The 25,703-nt window shown below is 32.4% G+C and overlaps 1 protein-coding gene across 2 annotated transcripts in view; it reads right to left on the reverse strand.

The window, feature by feature from the left end:
• The window catches only part of LOC115215778, a 93,119-nt gene that overhangs the window by 40,173 nt on the left and 27,243 nt on the right, over window positions 1-25,703 (reverse strand). The window contains exons 2-4 of one of the 2 annotated variants that reach the window (XM_036505742.1): window positions 18,222-18,398; window positions 10,690-10,713; window positions 6,088-6,285 (exon numbers count right to left, since the gene is read on the reverse strand). In XM_036505742.1, coding sequence (XP_036361635.1) covers window positions 6,088-6,193 — 106 coding nt within the window. In that variant the 5' untranslated portion in view covers window positions 6,194-6,285; window positions 10,690-10,713; window positions 18,222-18,398. The remainder of the gene's footprint in view (window positions 1-6,087; window positions 6,286-10,689; window positions 10,714-18,221; window positions 18,399-25,703) is intronic. The other variant, XM_029785078.2, reaches the window with a different exon arrangement.

The raw sequence follows: 25,703 nt of genomic DNA on the forward strand, positions 1-25,703 counted from the left end.
AATTTATGTGTCCCTTTTATTGGTTTCCTTCTTTGTCCCATTATAGAATGTGGTAGGAGAAGGCACTGGTTTTGCTGGGAGAGATGGAAAAGAGAGAGAGAATGCATCAGAAGAGGTGTGGATTAGAGGGGTAATTAGGTGGGAGAGTGAGAGAGAGAGAGAGAGTGGTATAATACAAAAGCATGCAAAAGGGACAGGGAGGAACATCAGAAATTGAAGAAGAGATGGAAGCTAGTTTTGAATGAAAGTAAAAAGACTGAAATATATATCATCAGCATCATCATCATCATCATTTAATGATTCTTTTCCATGTTGGCATGGTTTCTACAGTTTGAGGTCTTCCCTAATGCCAACCACTTCACAGGATAGTTAGATTACCAAGTACTTTCAAGACAAGACCCCTCAACTGAGTTGGGTATAATACTGAAGGAGGTGAAAGTATGACAGAACAACAGGAATATGTGTCCTCTGAAGAGGTGGATAGACAGCTTCTCCAGCTGGAAAGGAAGTGATAGTGAAACCATGTCCTCAAAGTACAAGATGCATGAGAGAGCGAACAGGAAGAGAGGAACAGAAAGGCAGATGGATAAGCAAGAGCTCTAGATTGTGAAAAGAGTGTGAGAGATGACTACAGATAGGGACAGATAGACAAACAAATAGACAAGAAAACATTAAACAAATGAGTTAGTGATGATAACAAAGAATGAAGGGAGAGAATGTGAGAGCAGGGAAGTGAAGAAATGACAGCAGATAAACTGAAAGTCAATTAAAAAGAATCCATATAATGATATCAAATTTTTAACATTTTTACTGCATAATCAAAATTTCATTACCCTTAACTGTGGAAAGCAGTTTTATATTCCAGTGTATCTTTTGTTGAGGAATGTCATGTTTGGAACTTCTTCATTTTTTTTGGGGGGGGGGGTGAGATATGTTGAGTTTTGAGGCAACGTGAATGCAGAAAATACCAATTCTTCTATTTTTTTTTATAGGTATTTAACAACCATTACTGGAATAACTATGAAACTAATTTCATAGTTAAAGGGTTAAGTAGCACACAAAAATATATGTGAAATTAAATATGCAGAGAAGCTACAAAACTGGCATTTCTTGGAAAGCTGACAAACATACTACTAAAATATAAACAAAAATGCTACCTTATTGTCAACTACATAATGACTAAACTTAATTGTATACAGTCATAATATATGACAAGAATACTTCATTAACTGCATTGCAGTACCTTCACATATTACTTCGTTACTATTTGTTTGAGAAAAGTCAAATTCAAACCCTGCATGGTTAGCTGACATATTGGTTATAATTCTATTTACTCCAAAATTTCTATTCAATTTCAATAATGTTTTTTGTATTAATACAACCTGCAATATATACCAGCATTTGATACCAATATTATTGAATAGTCTATTAGATATCTGAAAAATAGTCTCTGGAGTCTATTACCTGCTCTGAATGATACTAGTTCCAAGTAATTATATCTATGTACCAGTGCCGGTGGCACATAAAAAGCACCATCCGTTCGTGGCCATTGCCAGCCTCGCCTGGGCCCCGTGCCGGTGGCACATGAAAATCACCATCCGATCGTGGCCGTTTGCCAGCCTCGTCTGGCACGTAAAAAACAACCACTACACTCATGGAGTGGTTGGCGTTAGGAAGGGCATCCAGCCGTAGAAACATTGCCAGATCAAACTGGGCATGGTGCAGCCTTCTGGCTTCCCGGACCCCAGTTGAACCGTTCAACCCATGCTAGCATGGAAAGCGGATGCTAAACGATGATGATTTCATTAAACTCCATGGAGCTTTTATTTCCTCATCATCAATGAAGCCAATGAGCTTTCATAATATGCATTTTAAGTATCTAGTTATGCTTCCAGTTTATTATATGAATGCATTTAGACACTCCCATTTCAGGTGGAGTGCTGCAAGCTATTTTCAAACAACACATATATTTATTACATACTTTAAAGAAAGTTTATATATTTTAGGGCTTTATGAATTGTAAATTTACATTTAGAATCAATCAAATCACTAATTTGTATTTTTCCACATCAAAGAAAAACTTCAATACAACAATATGTACCAATCTGTAGATAATTGTGCTTGCTATTATAACTAAGGAAATTGTAAATTTTAGCTTCTTAGAATACTGAAATTGTTTAATTTATCACAAAAAAAAAAAATTACTACAGCTAAAAATTATTTAACATCATTACAAAATCATAATTGTTCCACAACTGCTCACATATACTCCCTACATGAGGCTTCCATGAAATATTATACAGGAAAAAATACAGCATTGTTAAAACTAAGATTGTATAAAAATCTAAACATAAAATCTAGTTTCATTGAAAACAGCCGTGCAATTAATTTTATACTTATTACAAAAGAGAAAGCTCAATCAATTAAAATCCATTAAAAGCTAAGTTTAAAATGTTATTATTTTCTTATGACATTAGTATATTGACAATAAAGGAAAAACAATTAGCTGAGACCTGTTATTCATATTGACAAGAATTATATTTTCTTTTTATACTACTGGCATCAATTACAATAATGGAAAACCTGAAGACAACAAAATTTATTTGCCAGAAATGCAGCATGACTCCCAAACTCCCTGTCTTTGACAATGCAACTACACTATATATTTTTTTTTAATGTTTTGTCTGGAAGAAAAAGCTGTGCCCAATGGCCTTCACAGACTTGTAGAGACTGGTGAGATGATTGTGATTGAAAATGTACTTTCTGAACAACTGCAACTCAATAACAGCGGAAGAAAAGAAAAAAGGGAGGGAGGGAATTCCAGAAGGCTGACATTTTAGGGAGAAATGTTTGGGAACATGGTTTGTGGAGAGCCTGAAGAAGAGAGACAGATAAGTTAAGTAAGTGTTGGTAAGTCAATGCAGACTTGGCATGATATCTAGGTTACAAGTGGATGATGCTTGTATGCAGAACATCACAAAGGAGTGAAAGGAACCACCTGCACAGGAGTTGGCATTGTGGGAGATGATGGAAGTACATTATGGATATACAAGAGGAAAAATGTGTATATAACCAAATTTTGGAACCATAAAGAACTAACAGAGTGTGGGTTAGAGAGGGCTTCTGATTTAAGAGATGAGAAACAGATAGAGCCGCTGAGCATGCAGTTTAGCCAGGAGATTCATATGCCAGACATATTCAAATGCTGTGATGATGTTAAGTGTAACAATGTTGTTTGCACTAAATTTCACAAGAATAAGAGCTGCTCATTGCTGAGTGACATTGGAGAGCAGGTTTTTGGTAGAGCTGGTGGTTTGTTTGCCTTCTTGGCATGACCAGAATTATCAGAAAAGTACAAGATAGTAGAAGAGAACAAACAGCAAGCTCATTACACATACAAGATTCCAAGAGTTCCAAAAAATCTGAGTTAAAATAATGAAAAACAAAAACAACAAAAAACAATTCAATCGCTTAAAATTTGAAATTGCAAGGATTTGGAGAGTGAAAACAGTAAAGGTTGTGCCTGTAATAATTGGTGCATTGGGAATTAGAAGTAAAGATATAAACAAATGGTTGCAGGATATTGGAATAGAATGTCCTGTAGTGCTTCTACAGAAAATTTGCCTCTTAGGGACAGCAAAGATTATCAGGAGGGTCAGTCTTAAGCACACAAAAGACTAGTGGAAACTTGTGGATACCTAAGGTTACAGGTAGTAACCAGCTACCAACATAAATTCTACCAAGAATAAGAATGAACCTAAGTCAAATCAATGATAATAATGATGATGATGATGATAATAATAATAATAATAATAATAATGAAAATAATTATCAGATCATTAAGAATGAAATATCCAATTTTCTTATGCAGCAAGTTTGAGTCATTAACTCTAATGTTTTATCTTAACAATTCTTTGTTTTACAACATTGAAGAGTTACATCATTACTTTTCAAAATGCAATTCATGGTATCTGATTATATTGTGAGTTTTTTCTTGTAAATCAAGTTTTATGAACCCATGGATAAATCAAAAATTCATGTTGTTTATGAATATGAGTTCTGTTGTGGAACCAATGCATCCCAGACAGCTCAAAACATTAATGAGGTGTTTGGCGAAGATGTGGCGAATGAGCACACTGTATGGCAATGGTTTGAAAAGTTCCGGTTGAAAATCAGCCCTGTGGTAGACCTGAGACCAAGGTGGATAATGATGAGCTGTAGTAGAAGTGATTACATCTCAAACTACGCGTGAGTTAGCAGCAAGGTTTGATGTTTTGATTCCAAATTTATTGGACCATCTGAAACAAATTGGCAAGCTAAAGAAGCTGGGCAAGTGGGTACCACACAAAGTGAATGAGCACCAAATGACATCTCATCTTGAAACTTGCTGTTCTTTGCTGTTATGACACACAAGTGAATCATTTTTGCATCGTACTGTTGCATGTGATGAAAAATGGATTCTTTTTAACAATAGCAAGCATTCTGCACAGTGGTTGGATAGAAACAAAGTGCCAAAACACAATCCCACAATCCAAAAAGGAATATTCACTGAAAATAGCTAATGGTGTCTGTTTAGTGGTCCAGGACTGATGTCATCCACTACAGCTTCATGAGACCTGGTAAGTCAGTTACAGTGGATGTTATACATCAACCAATTGGATGAAATGATGAATGAACTTGCAATTAAACAACCAAGATTGGTCAGTAGAGACAGGCCAGTTCTCTTGCAAGACAATGCTTGACCACATATTGCACAAAGAACACTACTCAAGTTGCAAGAACTGAACTTGAAGTATTCTGTCATCCACCATATGCACCAGACCTTGCACCAACTGACTATCATGTTTTCCAGGCATTAGACAACTTTTTGCAAGGTAAAAAACTTCAAATCTGAAGAAGATGCAAAAACAGCCTTTCATGATTTCATCACCTCTTGCTCTCCAGAATCCTTCGCTGCCGGCATAAATAAGCTAGCGGTAAAATGGCAAAATTGTGTTGATAATTTAGGTGCATACTTTGATTAACTGCATTGCTTTTTATTGAGATAAAGTAAAATAAACTTTCGGCTCAAAATCAGACGTTTCATTCATAATGACCTGATAATGATAACAATAATGTTTTCAAATTTTGGCACAAAGTCAGCAATTTCAGGGAAAGAAGTAAGCTGATTGCATTGAGCCCAGGACTCAAATAGTACTTATTTTATTGACCCATAAATAATGTTAATGATCTCTAAAATAAGTACAAGGTCACTATTTGTGAGGAGAGATATTAAATCAGTAATTGATTCATATTTGTTGACCCCAGAAGGATAGAAGTCAAAGACTACTTTGTAGGACTTGAACTCAGAATAGAGATGTTATTAGATACTGAAAGTTATTTCTAAGTTAACCCTCTTGATTTCAGAATATAGTGGGATGGGAACAGTGAAATGCATAGCTTTCTTAAGAACTGTAAAACTTTCTAGAACTTGACCACCTATGCTTGAGTGTATATATTGTAACAATATACTGATACAAATATATGAATATAAAATGACAAAAATGCTCGATATTGAAAAAATGTTTATACATTATAAGAAAAAGAGAAAGATGAGATATTTAAACTTTTTTAAATACATTTAGCAAAATATGAAATATTTATATTTCAGAAAAAAAAAAAAAAATTCAAAATACAGTTTTATGTTTTAAATGTAAACAAATAGGAAGAAACAAGAAGCAAGTGCCAAATTTCACTTCATGTTTGTTCATCTTAGTATTATTTAGATATGTTTACCTTTGTATTTGACCAATGCTAATATTAAGGCATATAAATGAATTATTAAAAAACAGAACTATTATAAAATTAGCTTAGCAGTAAAATAATCAAGTACTAATTAAATATAATTATATGAAGCAATATATGTAACATAAATATCAAATATGATGATTATATGAAATAGTGTATATTAGATATCAAATATGATAATTATATGAAATAAATTAAATATAATAATTAGCTTATCAGATTATAATTTGTACAACAGTGGGAAGCAGTGGCAAGGAGGATATTTGTAAGAAAATCAAAATTCTACATAAGTAAAATTACCTTTTGCACCAACAGACTCAGCAGTAGTGTATCCGAGTTTTATCAGAGCAGCTTGCACCAATTCACTCATTGGAGTACTGCCTGGAAGAATGGCATAACTATCCATTTCAACAGTAGTATGACTGTTACAACTGTCAAAACCTGAATTACCACCAGATATCTGTTCAACGATACAATGGATTGGTAATGGCTTGTCACCTGCAACACAATTAACCAGAAACATATTAGACAATTAAAAATTAAAACTTTGAAATGCTATCATCTGAGAATCAGTAGGGCATAAAAAAGAAAAGAAAAAAGACCTGCAATACATTGAACTGTAATCAGTATGTTTTCTTTTAATCCTCAGGAAATGAGGCAATTAGCTCTGAAAAACAACATGGTATTAGTTAAATATTATAGTTAGGATTTTCACACGGAAAACAAAGAATTCTTCAATGTATGTGATGTTTTCTCAAAAATATATTAATACTCACATAAAAGAAACTTAAAATACTGTAAAACATCATAATTATGTACTTAATGTTTATTCCTCAATAATTCCAAGATATACAGAGCAGGCTAAAGGAAATCTTCAAAGGAATATACAATACTCTCTGATCATTAGTTCAGGACATAGATTAATATGTATGAGTCAAATTTTGCAACACCACTACATCACATGAAAAATGACATCGCTTAAATGGCAGGCATTTTTCACTTCGCATGCCCATGCTCTTTTCAAAACTTGCACCCTCAAGAACTTCAGACCCCACTTTTCTGATTTCTCTATTGACATTCTCCTTCAGTTGCACTAGGGTCTCCGGTATCAGGCATCCCCACAAGAAAAAAATCTGGCCTAGTCAAGTCTGGGAAGTGGACCTTGCACATGGTTCCAGCAAGATGGAGCAACTGACCCAAATTTGCTAAAACTTGTCCCTCTCACTTTTTCTTTCCCTTGTTTTTGCTCATTATCTCTCTCTCTCTCTCTCTCACACACACACACATACAAGCACACATATATAATTAATAAAGTATGTCGTTTTAGGACAAAATGTAATAGCTATCACCAGTTAAGTGCTCAAATTAAAATGTTGCCCAAAGATCTTGGAAGAGATGTTTAAGGACATAAAGTAAACCAAAAGAGCAGTTATATATTAGAATATAAGAGAGAATGGGATAAGTATATTTGGAATAGTCACAACAAGAAGTATATTAACATAGAGAATTGTATTACCATGTAAATGATGAGAATAGAATTGTACAATAGAGAATCAGAAGATGTATAAAAATTCTTACGATTGTTTCATGATTATGGAACTTATCTGAATGAAATCGAAATGATAATCATATTGAAATTGCATAACCATTCTTCAGGGATATAAAAGGAAGAAAACCATTCTTAAAAGTTTATCCATGTTTATAAGAATTAGTTAATCCATAGTGATATAGAGAGGATCTCATAGGAATTCTGTATAAATTTCCATATAGTAATCCGACAAGTTTTTGAGAGATTTTCATATTAGTAATCCAGTATAATTTTTTCATAGTAATTGTAAATGTTAACAGTAGAAGTACAAATTATCTCCAAAGCTATGCACCCTGATGAGTAACATTACTCCAGAGACTCTTCAGAAGAACCTCATTTCAGCTACTTGTACTGTGATTACATTCTGGTAGTCATTACCCAATGTTCATGGCCACATGAGGATAGGCATGAAAACTGAATTGAAGAATGGAAAAGAATGAAAAGAAAAATGCACTACTGTACCAGCACCTGCATTTCTAGCATCCAGCTCAACTTCTTGCTTCCTATTATGTAAGGATACTGCCTCAAAATACTTAAATTTCTCCACTTGTCTCAGTGATTTTCCACTAACATGCAGAGTGCACTGAGTAGACTTCCTCAAGCGGACCAAAGTCTCAATCTTTGCAACACTAATTTTCATCCTTGCTTTGCAATGCTTGGCAGGGAACCCAATCAGTACATGCTGCAGATCATCTTCTGATTGAGCCAAGTAGACCCATGTTGTCTGCAAATATCAGCCAACCAATTGTGATACCACTTTCACAAAGATTATACATGTCAATCCACTTCATAAAAGTTATGAAAAGAAGAGGTTGCAATATGCACCCCTGCTGAAGTCCAACACCCACATTGAAGGGTTGTGACTTAATACTATTTTCCTGAACATATGTATTTCATAAAATATCATTAGAGTGGAAAAGTGAGTATAAAGTCATGATTATAGACAGTGACCTCATGGAGCATTTGACACATGGCATTTATAACAATGTAATTACATACGGAACAGTACATACACAGGTATACACATACATTATGCACATAGATGAAACACTGACAGCTTTTGAATATAAACATTGATAGCAACAATTGCTTTGGCTATTTAAATTGTACAAAACCTTAAGTCAAACGGAAAGCAAAAATATTACTGTCCTCTTGAAGCTGTAAGAGAAATTACTTTTTAAATACAAAAGAAAATTTGAAGTAACTCTATAACATGACATTTGTTTGAAATATGTATGCAGTGCTGGACATATCAATTTTTATGGGTTTATACATGTGCATATGTTGGTATATTTACACTCATATATACATTTTTTTTCTTTTTTGCTATGCTTATGGATATTCACAGTACTGAAAAGATATAGGTGATAATCCTTCTTTTAGATAATAACATTTTCAAATGGACTCTAACACTTCTCATCCAAAATTAAACAAAGAATCCTGGATAGTCACATAAAGTTTAAATAATAAAAAAATCTTTGAATAAAACAGTCAAGATTAAGCTAAGTAAATCTGAACTCCAAAAGTGGAGCTGCTAACTAATTCACTGAATGTTAGTATAACTAACATCCTTAGATTAAGAAGATTAAGATATTTTTTGTTGTTGTAGACAAGTTTTACAGTTTATTTTATATTCTATATATCAAATAATTTGCTTTACGTTAACAAAAAAAAAATATATATAAGTATTGAATTTAAAATTTTTTCCAAATTTTACATGTCAAATCTATTCAGAAATACAAATATAAATGGCCATACTGTACTATTCAAATATATAGCTTTGATTAGTTACTGATAGTCATATCTATTTGTGCTGTAGAGTTTCAAATGATAATCTAAATACAGTTTGATTTATGGTAAACACGACCTTAATTTCTGATATTTTCCAATATTTTCCTCTTAATTCTTTGCAAGACAATTTATAAACCAGTGTTTTATAATCTAGTTGATGTCATATAAGGTTTGTTAGCTGAGTAAAGTAACATAATGATTGAGATAGAGATTATGATTTGATAGTTTAATGATGAAGGCTGCATAGAAATGGAAGATATTTTAGGGAACAACAAATAAATCTGCCAGAAAGACACTAAACACTAACGGAAAGTGTGAGGAATAGGTCAGATATGGTGTAATGGATATTCAATGTGAACTTATAGAAATTTGAGAAAGAAGTTAAGCATCAAAAGTATTGCTGATATATGCAGGAAAAACACTTATTTGGTACAGACATATAATGTCTATATCATGGTGAATGGATGTGGTTCAGTGAAAAAGTGATGTGATTTGATGGAAAAATTTATCGTAGAACAAATAAGATTTTGCAAGAAATGAAAATAACTTGGAAAAAAAAATTGGAAAGAGAATTATAGTAAACTTGAAAACATAATCTAAGGTAAAGTTAAGATACAAATACATCTTTTTAAACCATGGGGAAAATAAATATCATTATGATGATGATAGTCACTGATATTCACCATTGATATAAAAAAATTCTAATGGCTTGGAAATCAGACATTGTAGCACACATGAAACAAAAAGCTGGTTATTTTGGAGGGAGTATATATGACTATGATTTGTTGTAGCAATGCAGAAATAGTTGGAAACACAACTTGACTCTAGACAAAGATGTACAGATGGGAAAACTTCTTTCTGAAGGTTGTATAGGGTTATTGTGCCGAAGAAGAAGAAAAAAAGAATGAAAGAATGCCACCTATAATGTAATATAGCATAGTGGAATATATTTGGCTTTGATAGAAGGTTAACAACTATATAAATATAAAATATTTTGGGCTCATAATAGAAATAATATACTGGACAGCCAACTAAGGATTTGGTGGTGTATATCCTGTCACTAGCATTGTACTATGTTCAGATGACCCAACTCACGTAGTTGTAAGTAGTACAACAGTGAAATGGTTCAGTGTTATAAGCAGTGAAGCATTGTAAAAGTAATAATGCTGTTGAGTTCAGGTCTTTTTGTGAGCCTGGACCATGCTAGAAGTGCCAACAACACAGCTCTGTATCACCAACACTTAAGAAAGACTCAAAAATAAATAAATTAATATGAAGAATATGTGGCTTAAAGGAATACTGTGAAATTTCTAAATAGAGTGATCAAATATTACAAAAGCAGAGAAGAGTGGTAAGTTACAGGGAGTTGTGTAAGAAGACATCAAGTGTATACCACTGATGAAGATAAAAAAAAAAGCAAATTAATTAGAGATATAATTTTGCTTGAATAAATGTATTGGAGTTCACGGGTAGCTACTGTTAAACACAAGCAAACTAGGGAAATAAAGAAAAAAACTTCTTACCAAGGTGATTAATTTAGAATTCATCTATCAACAAAAGAGTTTTCATGTCACAATTTACTTACAAAGAGCTCTTCATTTAAGATAAATTCATTTACTGATACAATGTGGAGCAGTTTTTAAATCTAAATCTTAAATATAAACTTATATAATGAATTCAGTACTCTGATAAATAAAAGGATTAAGCATTCTATATTTCTAATGTTAAAATAGAGCCAAAAAAACAAAAGTCCCAGGAGTTTCCGTAATAGCATTTTTTAAAAGAAATTTACTGTTAATTTGAATTATCATTCATTATCTTATCATGTATATATAAATGTAATTTCAAGAAGCTAATAATGAATAAAAGATGAAAGAAATACTTTAATATTTCTCTTATAACCCAGATAAAAAGATAAGAGAATTTTCTGTTATAATGCATTTTATATGAATTAGATAGTTTTATAAAAGTAGGTTAATTCAATCAAATTAAAATTCAAATTACTTCACATTTTGGTATTTAATAAAAGAAGGAAAAAAAAACATTATACACATTTGAACAGAAACAATTTGAAACTGATTTGTATATCATTTGTGTAGTAATAATTAAAATAAAGAACAGAAAAATGTAATTATATTAAGGTTATCATTTGTTTGGAAATGGCATAGCAACTGGCAATAGTAATTTAGTAGCATTAATGTTTGTGTAAATTCAAGATTAGTTTTATTTTTAAACAACCTTAAAATCCGCATCAGTCATCAATTGTTTATGAACAGTGTTTCTGTTCTGTCAAATATTGACATTTAATCAGTGACCAAAACTTTCAAATCTGTGTCAAATGAGAAACAAAGTCCTAGACTTAAACAGGATCAGAGTGCGAAAGTATTTGAAAATGTTGCAGATTAGATAGCATAATTGAGGTATTAAGGAGACATTTTTGCATGAGCCTCATTTACTGGGGATCTGCTGGGATTTTTTAGTCGTAAGCTGTTGAAAGATACAAGGTATAAAATTCAATATGACTCTTCATTTCAGTTTTGTAGGCAATGATAATTTTACCAAGATGCTGGTGAGCATAAATACTGCAGCTAGCATAATGTCAAGATGATAATTTAGATGTTATCCTGTCAGACGCCTAACACATAAAATTGAACAGAAAGTTATGGATAAATATAACAATTCTTTTCTTGTTGTAGCAATAACATTACCATGTATTCTATCATCATTGATTTGTAATTTTTCTATGTAAATCTAATCATAGAAAATGTTAGTAATAAATAAAAGAACAAAGAACAAAAAATGGTGAAAGCAACATAAAAAGTAACAACATTTGTAACTGGAATTAGATGTGATCACTTTACTACAGGAAAAATAAGAGTTAAGGAAGAAATATATAACAATGATAACAAATGCTAAAATTTCTAAGATAAAAGCCAAAAATCTAAATGAAAATTTAATACATAACACAGAAAGAACACTGGAAGAAAACTTTCCAAATCAGGGAAATGTAAAAATTCCTTAATATTTAAATTTAAGAACTAAGGAATGAAAGAAAGAAAATAATGTACAAAAACTTAATTAAAAAAAAAAAATTGCATTTTCTGACATACACTGTGTACCATAACAATATTCTTATTCCACATCCCACATTCCGAGTAATTTCTCATTTCCAGAACACAAAATCTCCTTGCTTTTTTTTTTCTTATTTTTCTATAATGAAGTTAGTAGCAATATCTACTGGCATATTGTGCTATGATTGTTACAAATTTTATTCTACTTCAGTCAGTTTGGATCAAGTTGGGCAGCAGGTGGTAATGCAAAACAACAAGAACTACTACTACTACTACTACTACTACTACTACCACTACCACTACCACTATTTGTGGCAATCTTTTTTTCCTGTTGCAAGCATACTATCATCTGTTTTAGCTTTTGCTGAGAATTTATTAAATCTTTACTTGTGACAACCATTAGCTAACATTGTTTGGGAATTCTTGTCTGTATAGATGACACATTCAAATCACTGAAGCTATAGCTTGAGGCTTTTTGCTGCAATTTTTGTAGAACCAACCCAGTTAAGAACATAGCCTTTGTAATAAATGTAGAGAGTGTGTTGGGAATCTGCATGGGATTTTTTCCAACTGCTGGATGTTCCCATGCTAAAAATCCTCATTATACACCAGAGAAGATGAAGACTAACGGCTTTGCACACCTTGAGTTGTAGCTGTTTGCCCAATATCAGCTTGATCAGAAAGATATATAATCAAAGGTGCTACAGCCATGAGTATCATATTTTTTTTTAATACAGCCTTAACCCTTTAGCATTCAAATTATTCTGTCAAATGTAATACTTTTTCATTCACAGTTTTAATTAATCATGCATTATTTTGTAGCTTCAAAATTATGATGGTGCGATTGCATATTTTATAATAGCAGTGAGGAGTAGAGGTGATAGGCTGGATCTGGCTGGCTAGAATATAAAACAGGTAGCATATTCGAGTTGGATCTGGCTGGTTTAAATGCTAAAGGATTCCCCATACTACTATCTTAAATAGCAACCACATTGAATAGGTTGTAATTTGAATGACATTTGGCTGCTATTTTTGTCAAGTGATTGCAGAGGTTATCTCATTGGATTGTATCTATATTTTAAGTTTAGAGGAAAGTCAAAAATTCTCATATGCCAGGAACTCAGTGCAATCTTTTTGTAAATACATGTTTCAATGCAAAATAATTGTTAAGGGATTTGCTACCTGAAATTGTGCTGCTGACATTCTTATAAGATGCAAAATAAATAGAAAGCATACTTGTAGAGTGAAGCGTTTTAGTTCTACATAGGATCAAATCAAACATCATTAAAAGTTCTAAGAATCTGAAACATCAGCAAACACCAACAAATAGCATTTCTTTGATGAACTTTTCAAGTGTTTCAGGATGAACCCTAACAGTTATCATGACAAACAGTACTTAGTCAGCATGCAGTAGTAAATTTAAGATGAAAAAAGTTAATGAGCACACAAGAAGTAAAAAGTTCCAATTCTCATAATTTTTCTGTTTAATCATGCAGAAGCTTTTCTATTGAAGAATATTTCTGCAGTCATGAAACAGTTGGAAAAGTACTTCTGTGGGTACTCTGGCTCCCTGAAAATAATCCGTAATGCATATTGTAAACAGTGTCACATGCTTAGATCATGTCAATGAAGACAGAGTTGAAGCTTACATTATACTCCCAGAAATAGTCTTACTGTCTAAATAATGTCTGTCATATTACAATGAAGGTGTAAATCAATTAATGACATAGAAATACTCCCTTCTAAGATGATATCACAATCAGCTTATGGTGTTATTTTGCACACAAGGATTTTTCCAACTTGAGAACCAAGTTGTGAGGCATTCTAACCTCCAATACAATCATCTCAAAATAAGGCTTTTACAAATACAAAGAATATTTCCGAGTTCACACAAACCTCTATCATCACAAGCACCAATAAAGTAACAGGTGTGTTCCAATCAATTATTGAAGACATTAACATGAGATTGATGCTAATGAAATTATCTGCCGAGACATGTATGAATATGTATGCAGTCTCAAATAGCATCAAAGTATTTCTGTATTAAGGAGGAGTTTCATACTGATAATAGACTGTGGAAGTTATGCCTGAACTGTATAACTTGTAATCATATTACCTCGTAATTTTGTTTATTCAACTTCAGTGTATAAGTTACCTGCATATTTACCACATTATTCTCATTATTAAGCAAACCTTATACTCAAAAGAGTTCTTGTAATCAGAGCAAAAACCAAAGTTCTTTTTTAAATTTTAAATTTGTCATAATTACACTAGTTGAGGATCAGTAGCACTTATCCCTATATTTTTGGTTAACACATATACTACTCAAGGGCATTGCCCCTCTTTCTGCAAGGAATTACTATGTTATACTTTACCACTGTAAAAAGCTCTGTAAAAGCTCATAATTATTTCATACGATTGAAATATTAAGTTCTACTAATTACATGTGAATGACCATGGCAATGAACATTAATCCAAAGACATGAAAATGAACGGTTTCAAATTTTAAGAATAATTTTAATTTTGATTTTAATTCTTACAATAATCAACAATGGCTAATTTAAACATTCAGTACCAGTACATCAAATGTCATAGTGGCACTATTTGTGGTACAAACATCTATGAAATAAAGCCATGACCTTCTAAGATGGTCAATTAGATGTAGTTGATAATTTGTTACTTAGATGCTGGTGGAGATGGTTGTATCAGAAACATGAATGGCAACAAAATTTTTACTTTTCATGTAAAGGGTAAAATGTATGGTATATGTGTTAGATATGTGTTAGATATGTGATGGGGACTGAATGGGGAAGAATTTCAAGTACTGAAGAGATTTAAGGTGAGCTGCAAGAGCAGCTAAGCATTAGAGGCATCAGCTGAAGCAAGCAAGAGAGATGACCACATTGGTATGAACAGGTGATGCGAATGGAGAATGAGTGCTGAGTGGAAAAGTGTTGTGCTTGTTGGTGGAGGGTTTTCAAAAAGATTGGGGAAACATAAAAATAGTAATAAAATCAGATCACAGAACACTGGGTCTCATGGGAAAGATGAAGAAAGATCAAAAAGGAGTAGTGATATGTTTTATAGCAGCACCATATAAGCATGAAAAAAACATTAAACTGTTGATGAGGATTCTACGAAAGCGAATAAAAACAATGTGTAAAAAATTTCTTCATAAATTCTCATTTGGAAGCATATACTTTATACTATTTTTCTACACAATATACTCCTAATGTTCTTAATTAATAATCTTTAATACAACTGTTTGTATTTTAAATATTCATGTATATTTTATAAATTCAATGAAATTATTTTAAAGCTGTTTAAAGTTTTTTTTTTTAAAAAGGGAAACAAAATATAAGAATCACAATAAACATAATATGAGAAACAAAAATAATATTTAAATTTATTTTTCATATATAAGAAATGAAAAGAAAACACTCCATGAAGTAAAATTTTTCTTATAATTAATAATTGACACTAACATATACTTAGTAACTGATTGTGTTTGGTAGCATACTATCTATCTATTTATGTAGAAAAATAAATAAAGTTGCTAATAATTTGTCAAAGAAAAAGAAGAAAATCTGAATATAACTAATAATTAATTTTACATCATAAAAAAAAAAGGAAAATTACATTAAAAAAATAGTGAAAACATATTTTTGGTTAGGTTTGTAAATCTAATGTGATCAAAATGAACTGAATTTTAAGACATTGTTTCTGTTCCCTCAGTCCACATGTTCTCCAACGTTAACATAAGGCGGCAAGCTGGCAGAATCGTTAGCATGCCGGGCAAAAAAGGTTAACAGTATTCTGTCTGCCACTACGTTTTGCGTTCAAATTCCGCCGAGGTCGACTTTGCCTTTCATCCTTTCGGGGTCGATAAATTAAGTACCAGTTATGCACTGGGGTCGATGTAATCGACTTAATTCATTTGTCTGTCCTTGTTTGTCCCCGTGTGAGCAATAAAGAAACACAATGTTAACATAAAGTCTGATGACTATTTACAATTAAGTAACTTCACATATCTTCATAACTGAATACTTTCAAAACTCCTAACAAAATGGTAAAAACTACTTATTAGTTAGATTGTAATGTTTGAATGAAGGTTGTAGATACTTCGATAACTACTTATAGCATCAATGGAAAATGTCACACTGTGAGCAACGAAAGAATAGTAACAGTTACAGCATATACTATACCTGTCGTGCACCCTCACAAGCAAAGAAACTACAGAAATTATTTTATTGGTGCAGCTGCACATCACAATTACTGGAACAATGAGATTCAAAATTCATGATCCACATTGCAAGATACTTGCACAATGAAGCTTATTGAAGTGTTCAACTACTGCTATTTTCACTGTGACAGGGATAAATTCAGTGGCAAGGATGACTAAGTATGACTGGTATCTCCCCTCAATTGCAGGAGGTTGCCAGAAATCAATTCGGTTGGAAACTGCCTTAAAAATTGTCTGCTACAACTTGTTTTTCTCCTCTTGCCTTGGTCTTCCTGGACCTATCCAAAAGGTCTAAATAGGTTATTCCACTCCAGCTAAAAAGCCCCCTCTACTCTTTTCCTAAGCAAATGTTCTGACAAGAACTAGGAGGAGTAATCATTAACCTCATGCTAGGTCCATCTGTCCTATTGACAGGTCTTGTTTTTGCTTTGCTGGGTGTCTAACAATCCTCTACATCAGACTAGTCCAAGGTGGGAATGTTAGTTACCAACAAGCCACCTCACCATATAACAGACTCTACTAGATGACATGTTGCCATGATGACATAGATGCAAATACATATGCACCTAGTGTGAGTAGTTGTGGGTCTATAATACTTATCTGTAATTGTAGTGAAGAAATCCAATATACTATGTATAGAATTCATATTTTACAGTAATTCAATTTAATACTTGTGATGGTAGTGATAGAATTGTTAGTTATTATGGGAACAGTGATGATGATAATAATAATAATAATAATAATAATAATAATAATAATAATAATAATAATAATAAACATTTATTGAAGGGGCCTTTTTTGTATACTGAAATAACTCTCAAATAGTAACTTTATATGCTTACTCAGTATTTATTAACCCTTTCGTTACTGTATTTATTTTGAGATGCTCTGTGTTTCTTCGAATTACTTTGAATATAACAAAGAATCTAATAAAATAACTTAGTTATCATTCAGCTAGTGTTAGGAACATAGATTGTGACTAGGGTTTGGTGGAAGATTTTAATTCAGAAGTTATGAAAACAAGACATTTGTACTCAAAGCCAGAGCCGGTTTCAGCCGGGTTGGTAATGAAAGGGTTAATATGCAAATGCCTTTTCTTGTAGCTAACAAACAGTACAGATAGAGTAACTGTTTTCCTGATGGATATTCTGAGTCAGAAATTATGGTTCCAGAAGTGCAAGAACAAATAAAACATTAATATGCTGGAAATGCCTGTTTTACTTTGGCTGTTAAAGTTGCAGAAACTTGAGTGGTTTTGCTCTCTTTCATTAAGGTTATTTGAGCTTTAAGTTCCTCAATACTTTTAATTGAAGTAATCACTAAATTATTGGGAAGAAAAGTTTTTGCTTAATTTGTCACATGCAATCAAGAATCTTTATAGAGCTTTCCAAGATTCTAGAGAAGGTTGATGCTGTCAGTTTTGATGTATAGGGAACACGTATAGAACAAAAGTTAACATTTCAAGGAAATTAGATTGTGTTAATAATTAAAGTAGAGTCATAGCAAAATAGCTTAGAATTGGTAAGTTGATAAAAATATTGGGCAGTTTAAGGTAAAAATCAACTTTCCTTATATTTTTGGATCAGTGCCCCAATTATTATTTGAACAAGAAAAACAAATATGTTAAAGACTACAACTTTCAAAAAAGAATATAAACACAGAAGTGGTTTTGTTCCATGACTATAAATTTATTATAGTGTAAATAAATTAACTGATGGGTGCACAAAGTGTAGTGGAATACCTGATAGACAGATGAACAACTTGCACTTGCAAGAATTGCATCAGCAAAGCTGGTAATATGTATGAATCACTTGTAGAGGTTATAATTTGTTCTGATGAATCACTGGAAATGCTTGACAAATTCTCTTATTTAGACATAATCAGCATTGGAGATGAAGCTGGCTAGGGTCCATAGTGGCTGGAAGAAATTCACAGAACTTTTGCTTATACTGACAATCAAAAGGTTAAATTTATTTTCCAAAGTAAAATGTATGTACATACATGCATCAAGATTGTTATTCTGCAGTGCATGGAGACAAGAGTAGTGAATCCATTTTATATATTCAAAGTGGATTTAAGTAAGATAATTGTGGATATATGCTATGTAAGCTTCCAAGTGAAATATGTTAAACAGAATAAAGGAGCTTCGTAGTGAAAGAGGAAGGCGTGTTAACACAATGCTAATAAGTAGTTGAATATGATGCTGCTCTAAAGTAAAGCGATAACATAAGTCAGCCAGGTTTAAATGACAGTGTAATTAGAAACAAAGACAGACACTAACAAACCAATTTAACTTTATTTGATATCAAGATGGAAAATAGGTATAAACTTTAGCAGAAACCTTCTACTTAAATGCATTTCAATTAAAGTTATAATCACAAGAACAAATTTTTTTTTAAAATAGATTTTCGAAATCTTAATGTATTAAAACAATAGTTCAAAATAACTTAACACAGATTCATATATTCTAAGAAGTGAAATTTTAATAGCTCTCCAAGATAATCAGAATGTTTTTTAGATTCTAAACAAAATAAGGTTTCAGTCTACAAAGCAATAGCTTTATATGCAATGTTATTACAAAAAAGAATCTGTGGATATAGATGAGATAATGCCATTGACGATGATAGCACAAAAGAAGACATGAAAATAATCAAGATAGTTTGGCATAATGTGTGTAATCAACCTAAAAATAGGAGGATCTACATTTATCCATAATGATATAGACAAGTTATAGGAAGATCACTTGGATATGGATGTTGCTTGTAGATTGATCATATTACAGTAAAATGAAATAGACAAAATCCCTCAATTAAACAACAAAATCCCCAACCTAACTATATGCAACAGACCAATTGACAAGTGTAACAAATATTAATACAACCCAGAAATAGCACAATCGAACATATATCTTTATTAAAGCATTCATTTTAGATTTGATGATAGCAAACAATATCAATTATAAAACAGATTACCAATGTATCAAGAAATACAAATCATTTTTTAAAAAAGTAAATCAAATATAATCATATAATATTTAATGTTTTTTTTTCTAAGTGTCAGGTATAAAGATAATATATTGAAATTATTAATCACATTTTACTCAAAAACAAACATGATTTCCAAAGAAAAATAGAAACATACAGAATGAATTATCATCCTAAGTCAAACTATCAAAAAGAATAATAAATATAAAAAATGAGCACAACATCCTTGGTTTTACCCATTTTTCTCTGTTGGCATAAGATACAAAATAACATGGCTTCAGTTCTCCCAGACTGAAGTATCATAATAACCAGTGTTCTATAGTTTGATCTAACTATTAAAAATAAAAAACAGATTCTAACCCAGCTATTCTTGAAGCTTACAAACAATCCACACGAATAAAGTTGTTTTGGCTGCTAACAAATAACTCAAGACAAATTAGGTTCTCTGTCAAGCTTCCTGTATTCCACTACTATACAGTACCATGGTGACAGACTGGTAGAAGTTAGTGCATTAGAAAAAGATAACTTGCAACGGGGTCAAAAATAAAGGATTAATCAAGGACTGGGATGATATGATATCGACTTATTCATCACCCAAAACGTTGGACATTACACCCATGTTAGAAACCATTATTATACAGCACTATTCTTCTGACACAAGGATTATGTCACTCACTATTCTGCCAGCCAACTATGTGTTTTCTATCATGAATTCTTTCTCCAAATATCTTTCACTAACAACACACTCCAGATACAAAACCATTTACAGTACAACAATTAGCACTGAATGCTTGCAAAATATTACTTCCATTAAAATATTAGAGCTTTCATGATTTTTTAGTCTGTGGTTGATTTCACTTCCAGAAATAACTGTATGAATATTTTGGTGTATCCTCTGTGCACTCATTATACTGCTTGTATAACAGCTTCTAATCTAGACACAAAGCCAGCAGTTTGGGGGCTAGCGAGTTAGGCAATATCAACCCCAGTACTTGACTGGTATTTCATCTAATTAACTCTGAAAAGCAAAGTTGATTTTAGTATGATTTGAACTCAGAATGTAAAGCACGGGAAGATATACCACAAAGTATCTATTCCAAGATTTTTAATGATTCTGATAATCCAATGCCCTGTACTCCCTATCTATAAATTAAATTTTTTTTTTAAAAAAAGCTATTCCTGAATGCTATTGGGGGTGGGGTTGCATAGAAGAGCTCTCATGGGTTTCCAGTTTCTGAGTGGAACTGAAATACTCGACTGATCACACTGATATTTTTAGCTGTTTATAAATAGTTTAGATATCTCTACAATGACTAAATTTTCTTAGAACCAAGCTTGACACTTTTAATTCAACTGCCCTATGCTAATTCTTCATTGATTCTTATTAGATTTGTCTTCAAACTTTCATAATTTATTTCTATTTCATGCCAGACACCAGGAATAACAGCTTCTTACGTAAACTAGCAACTAGAATAAGTGATTAGTGCAACTCCTATCTACTGAAGATTTCAATATTTCATTTGCTATCACAAATGAGTCTGCGGCTTCTTTTGCTGCCTTGCAGTTAATTTCTTTTTCTTTTTTTTTTTTATTTCCTTCTTCCATTATTTCAAATAAAAGCCAGCAGTTTTTGTCACATTCATACACTGTTTAATAATTCATAACAATGACACATCCCTAACTTCTGAGCTCTTCACTAAGTGGTTAGTAATCAAATACCTTAACCTTACAACTGAGAAATTTCATAAGAAACACTACTAAATTAACAAGACTTGGACTTGAAATTATAACATACAATATGTTAATATCTTTTTTTGATACTTTTACATTTATGTTTATTGAATATGTTTTTATTTCTTTATAGCATACTTTCACTTCAGATTTTATTGAAAATTATTGAATGTATTATTATTTTAGTTTGTTACAAAGCGCTTTACAGATAGACATTAACCCTGGAACAAATTCATAATAATAATACTGCTCAATCACCAGTAAAATGCATCTTATTTGAAACACACAGAACTGAACAGAGAAGTGGTCAATGACAACGCAGGAGTTGTGCTCTCCTTTTTTACTACATACAACAAAAGCAAATAAAAACTGACTGAAAATATAAACAAATCATAATCACACAAATCCACTGGCCAGGGGCTAAACATAAGCAACTTATAACCAATAAGTTAATGTGGGAGAGCCTCTACATGGACATTTAAATATGAGGCAAATTTCTTCCAAATTATACTTTACCAATTTAAATAAAGAAAAGTTACATTACATATTGTATTCCAAGGTACTCTTAAAAAATATGGGATGGTTTCTGGCTGAAATGCTTTTGAACATAATTCTGTCTATTCAGAGCTAGCCTAGGGTTAAGCAGCAATAATATGACACTGAATAACTTTCATGTGTAATTTTTATACGGTTAATGAGATTAAGTTTTCAAAACAGCAATTTTAAAACAGAACATTTAAAAAATGATGATAAAAATGAAAAACCAGAAATCATGTCAACAAAAGATTCTCTTCTTATAGGAACTGGATAGCAGAATCAGTAGAGTTTTGAGCGTAATAGCTTGCAATATTTAGTTACATCCTGTTATGTTCTAAGTGTGATAAATGGTATCAATTACAAGGCCTTCTACAACCAGACAAATCCTTCAATGGGTGATTAGCACTAATCTTTTGTTTCTGCTCACTAGAAGTCTGTCTACACAAGGACAATCAGCATAAGATTGCTAAATATAAGGAGCAGGAGAGCTATGTTCTTTTTATTATATTGAATACAGAAGATAATATTAAATTTTGCTTACATAAAAGAAAAAAAAACAGCAACCAGATAGTAATAAGGATTTTTCAGCAGAAAGAAAGAATTCTCTTGTAAGGCTTGTTCCTTACAGACAAAGGATTACATGAAGCATTTGTGAAGATATGCATAGCATACCAGTAACACTATGGAAATGAAAGAAACAAGTATGAAATGCTCTAATGATGCAAAGTGTGTCAATAATAGTAAACAGACCATTAATAATTAGTGTAGATATAATACTTGAAGACTATGTTTATGAGGTAGAAATCAATGAAAATAACTGAGTGAACAAGGCAATGAAAACAAGTGTAGACAAAGAAAAATTTGCAGTGTAGTAGTCATTGTTGATAAGAATTAGGACTGAAAGTAAGGAGCTGAAGAAGTATGGAGTCTAAGTTATCCAAGCATGAAACAGAGATAATGATAGTAATGGTGTTGACGATGTTGATGATAATGATAATGATATCAGAAAGATTGAGTCAACAGCATTCAGGAAGAGGAAGATATAGTCATATACTATATTTAGGAGGAAAAAACAAACAAAACAAAACAAAACAAAAAAAAACACCTAAGAAATTCAGAAAGTAAAAAAAGAAAATGGAAAATATCTCAGCATTTTTGTTTAGTTACAGGGAAGAAATTATATTTCACACAGATAAAAGTAAAATATCAACTTGCTTATGAAGATAGACACGCCAACACACACACACACACACACACACTTTCATGAACATGAGTGCACGCACATACATGCATGTGCATACACACACACACACACACACACACACTCTCTCTCTCTCTCTCTCTCCCTTTCTCTTAACATAGACAACATTAAATAATTTTTCTTAGGTAAAATATAAAAAAAAAATATTTGAGTAAGAAAACAAAAAAACAAAACCACAAGATGCACCATAAAGTCTAAAACATTAATACAAAAACGAAAATCTCTTAAAGCCACAATCTTCTCATATAATGATTATGTTTAAGTTGTGATACAAGCAAAAACCAAAAAGTAAAAATGATCTAAGTGCTAGTCTTTGGCTGCTGATCCGTTGATGGAAAATTATGCAGCTTTGAACTTTGCCATCATAAATCCAGCCTTTCCATCATTTTTGACTTCTGTGACCACTTTAAGTTTTGCAAACCACCAAATAGCCACAGCAACAAAATGTTATATGATAGAAACACCAACAGGTCTCCTTGTCAAGATTTCATTTTAGGCCTTTTTATCTTTCTAATCCCATCACTCTACACTGCAGTATGGTGGCCAGTGATGGACACTAAGCCATGATCTTCTCGACAGCCACTTCCAAGAGAGAAGCTTGCCACTAATCCCATACTTAACTCTGTCAGATAAGATAGCAAATGCTCTGACATCACAGGGAAAAGGGTGAGGATAACAGTTTGACTCTATGACTACAGCAATGTCGACTAAATTGCCAGCAAGGTAGCAATACAATCTGAGCGATTTAAGAAAGATATTAGACTGATCTAATATTCTGAGACAACAAGAAGCTGTCTACATGTCACTAAAATAAAGGGCTTTACTGTTAGATCAAAGGGAGAGAATTGCAGTTTGAAAGATTTAAAAGCTTTTGATGACTGCCTGAATGAAAAGCAGCAGTTGTTGATTATACTTGAGCAATAGCTATATAGACTGCTAAAAGATCAATTGAAAGTAGGGGACCTTTACGATTTTAAAGATTATTTCTTTAATTGAAAACCCGATTAGAATAAACAAATTGTATTAAATGAAATTATCGTTAGAGAGCAACAGAACATTTAATTACTAGTTGATTAGACAGGCTGTAAAACAAACTTGGTAGATAAACTTGGATACCTTAATATACAAATTAAATCGATAATAAAACAAGAGCAGCATTAAATATTTTGATTAATTAGTGGAAAGCAAGATATTAGAAATAGTTTATAATGCTTGAATGGGTCAAAAACAATATGCCCAAACCCTGTGATTATCATGGAAATAAAATCTCATAGGCTTGTAAGCAAATTTTCGACTATAAATTTGTAGGAATTGTTAAAAATTGCATAAACTAATCAATTAGAAATACTAAAATATCAGAAACCAATGAGAAAATACATAATGCAGATGCTGCCACATCCCCACTAAGTCAGCAGTATATTATTATTATTATTATTGTTGTTATTATTATTATTATTATTATATAGCCACAGAGGTGCCACATAGGTGCAGGCATGGTTGTGTAGTAAGAAGTTTACTTCCCAACTACATGGTTCTGGGTTCAGTCTCTTGGGCAAGTGTCTTCTACTATAGCCTAAGGTTGACTCTGTGTGTGTGTGTGTGTGTGTGTGCATATATATATATATATATATATATATATATATATATATCAGAGAGGAGTGGACAGCATGCTGTGACCAGTGGTGTCAAATGGACACCCGATGGACTGGTCAGTCAAGGTGATCAAGGTGATATATATACATCTTTATGTGTGTATTTGTCCACCACCACTTGATAACAACTGTTAGTGTGTTTATGTACCCGTAACATAGCAGTTCAGCAAAAGTGACTGATAGAATAAGTATCAAGCTTAAGGAAAAAAAAAAGTACCGAGGTCAATTTGTTTGACTAAAATTCTTCAAGGTGCTCTCCCAGCATGGCTGCAGTCTAATGACTGAAACAAGATAATATGTATGTGTATATATATATATTCCTCACCATAAATAACAAGCTGTATCATCACCTCCATAAACATTGTATGCTACACTACAAACTAACTTTTACTTGTTTCAGTCACTGGAGTACTGCCTTGAAGGTTTAGAAAAGCAAATTAACTCCAGTACTTATTTTTTTAACTCTGATACTTATTCTGCTGGCTTCCTGTGGCAAGCTGCTATATTACAGGGATGTTAACAAACCAATACCAGTTATCAAGCTGCAGCGGGAGACAAACACACACACACACAGACAGATATAGGTGTGGGAGTGGTTGTGTGGTAAGAAGCTTGCTTCCCAACCACATGGTTCCAGGTTTGGTCCCACTGCCTGGCACCTTGGGCAAGTGTCTTCTACTATAGCCTTGGGCCAACCAAAGCCTTGTAAGTGGATTTGGTAGACAGACACTGAAAGTAACCCGTCTCATATATATATATATATATATGTATTTGTGTTTGTCCCCTGATCATTGTTTGATAACCGATATTAGTGTATTTACATCCCCATAACTTAGCAGTTCAGCAAAAGAGACCAATAGAATAAGAACTAGGCTTACAAAGAATAAGACGTGGGGTCGATTTGTTTGACTAAAGACAGTGCTCCAGCATGACCACAGTCAAATGACTGAAATAAGTAGAATAAAAGAACACACACACATGATGAGCTGCCATATAGTTTCCACCAATTAAATTCTCTCACAAGGCATTGGTTGGCTTGGGGCCATAGTAGAAGACAC

This window comes from Octopus sinensis, linkage group LG9 (assembly GCF_006345805.1).
Source record: "Octopus sinensis linkage group LG9, ASM634580v1, whole genome shotgun sequence".
Lineage (NCBI taxonomy): Eukaryota > Metazoa > Mollusca > Cephalopoda > Octopoda > Octopodidae > Octopus > Octopus sinensis.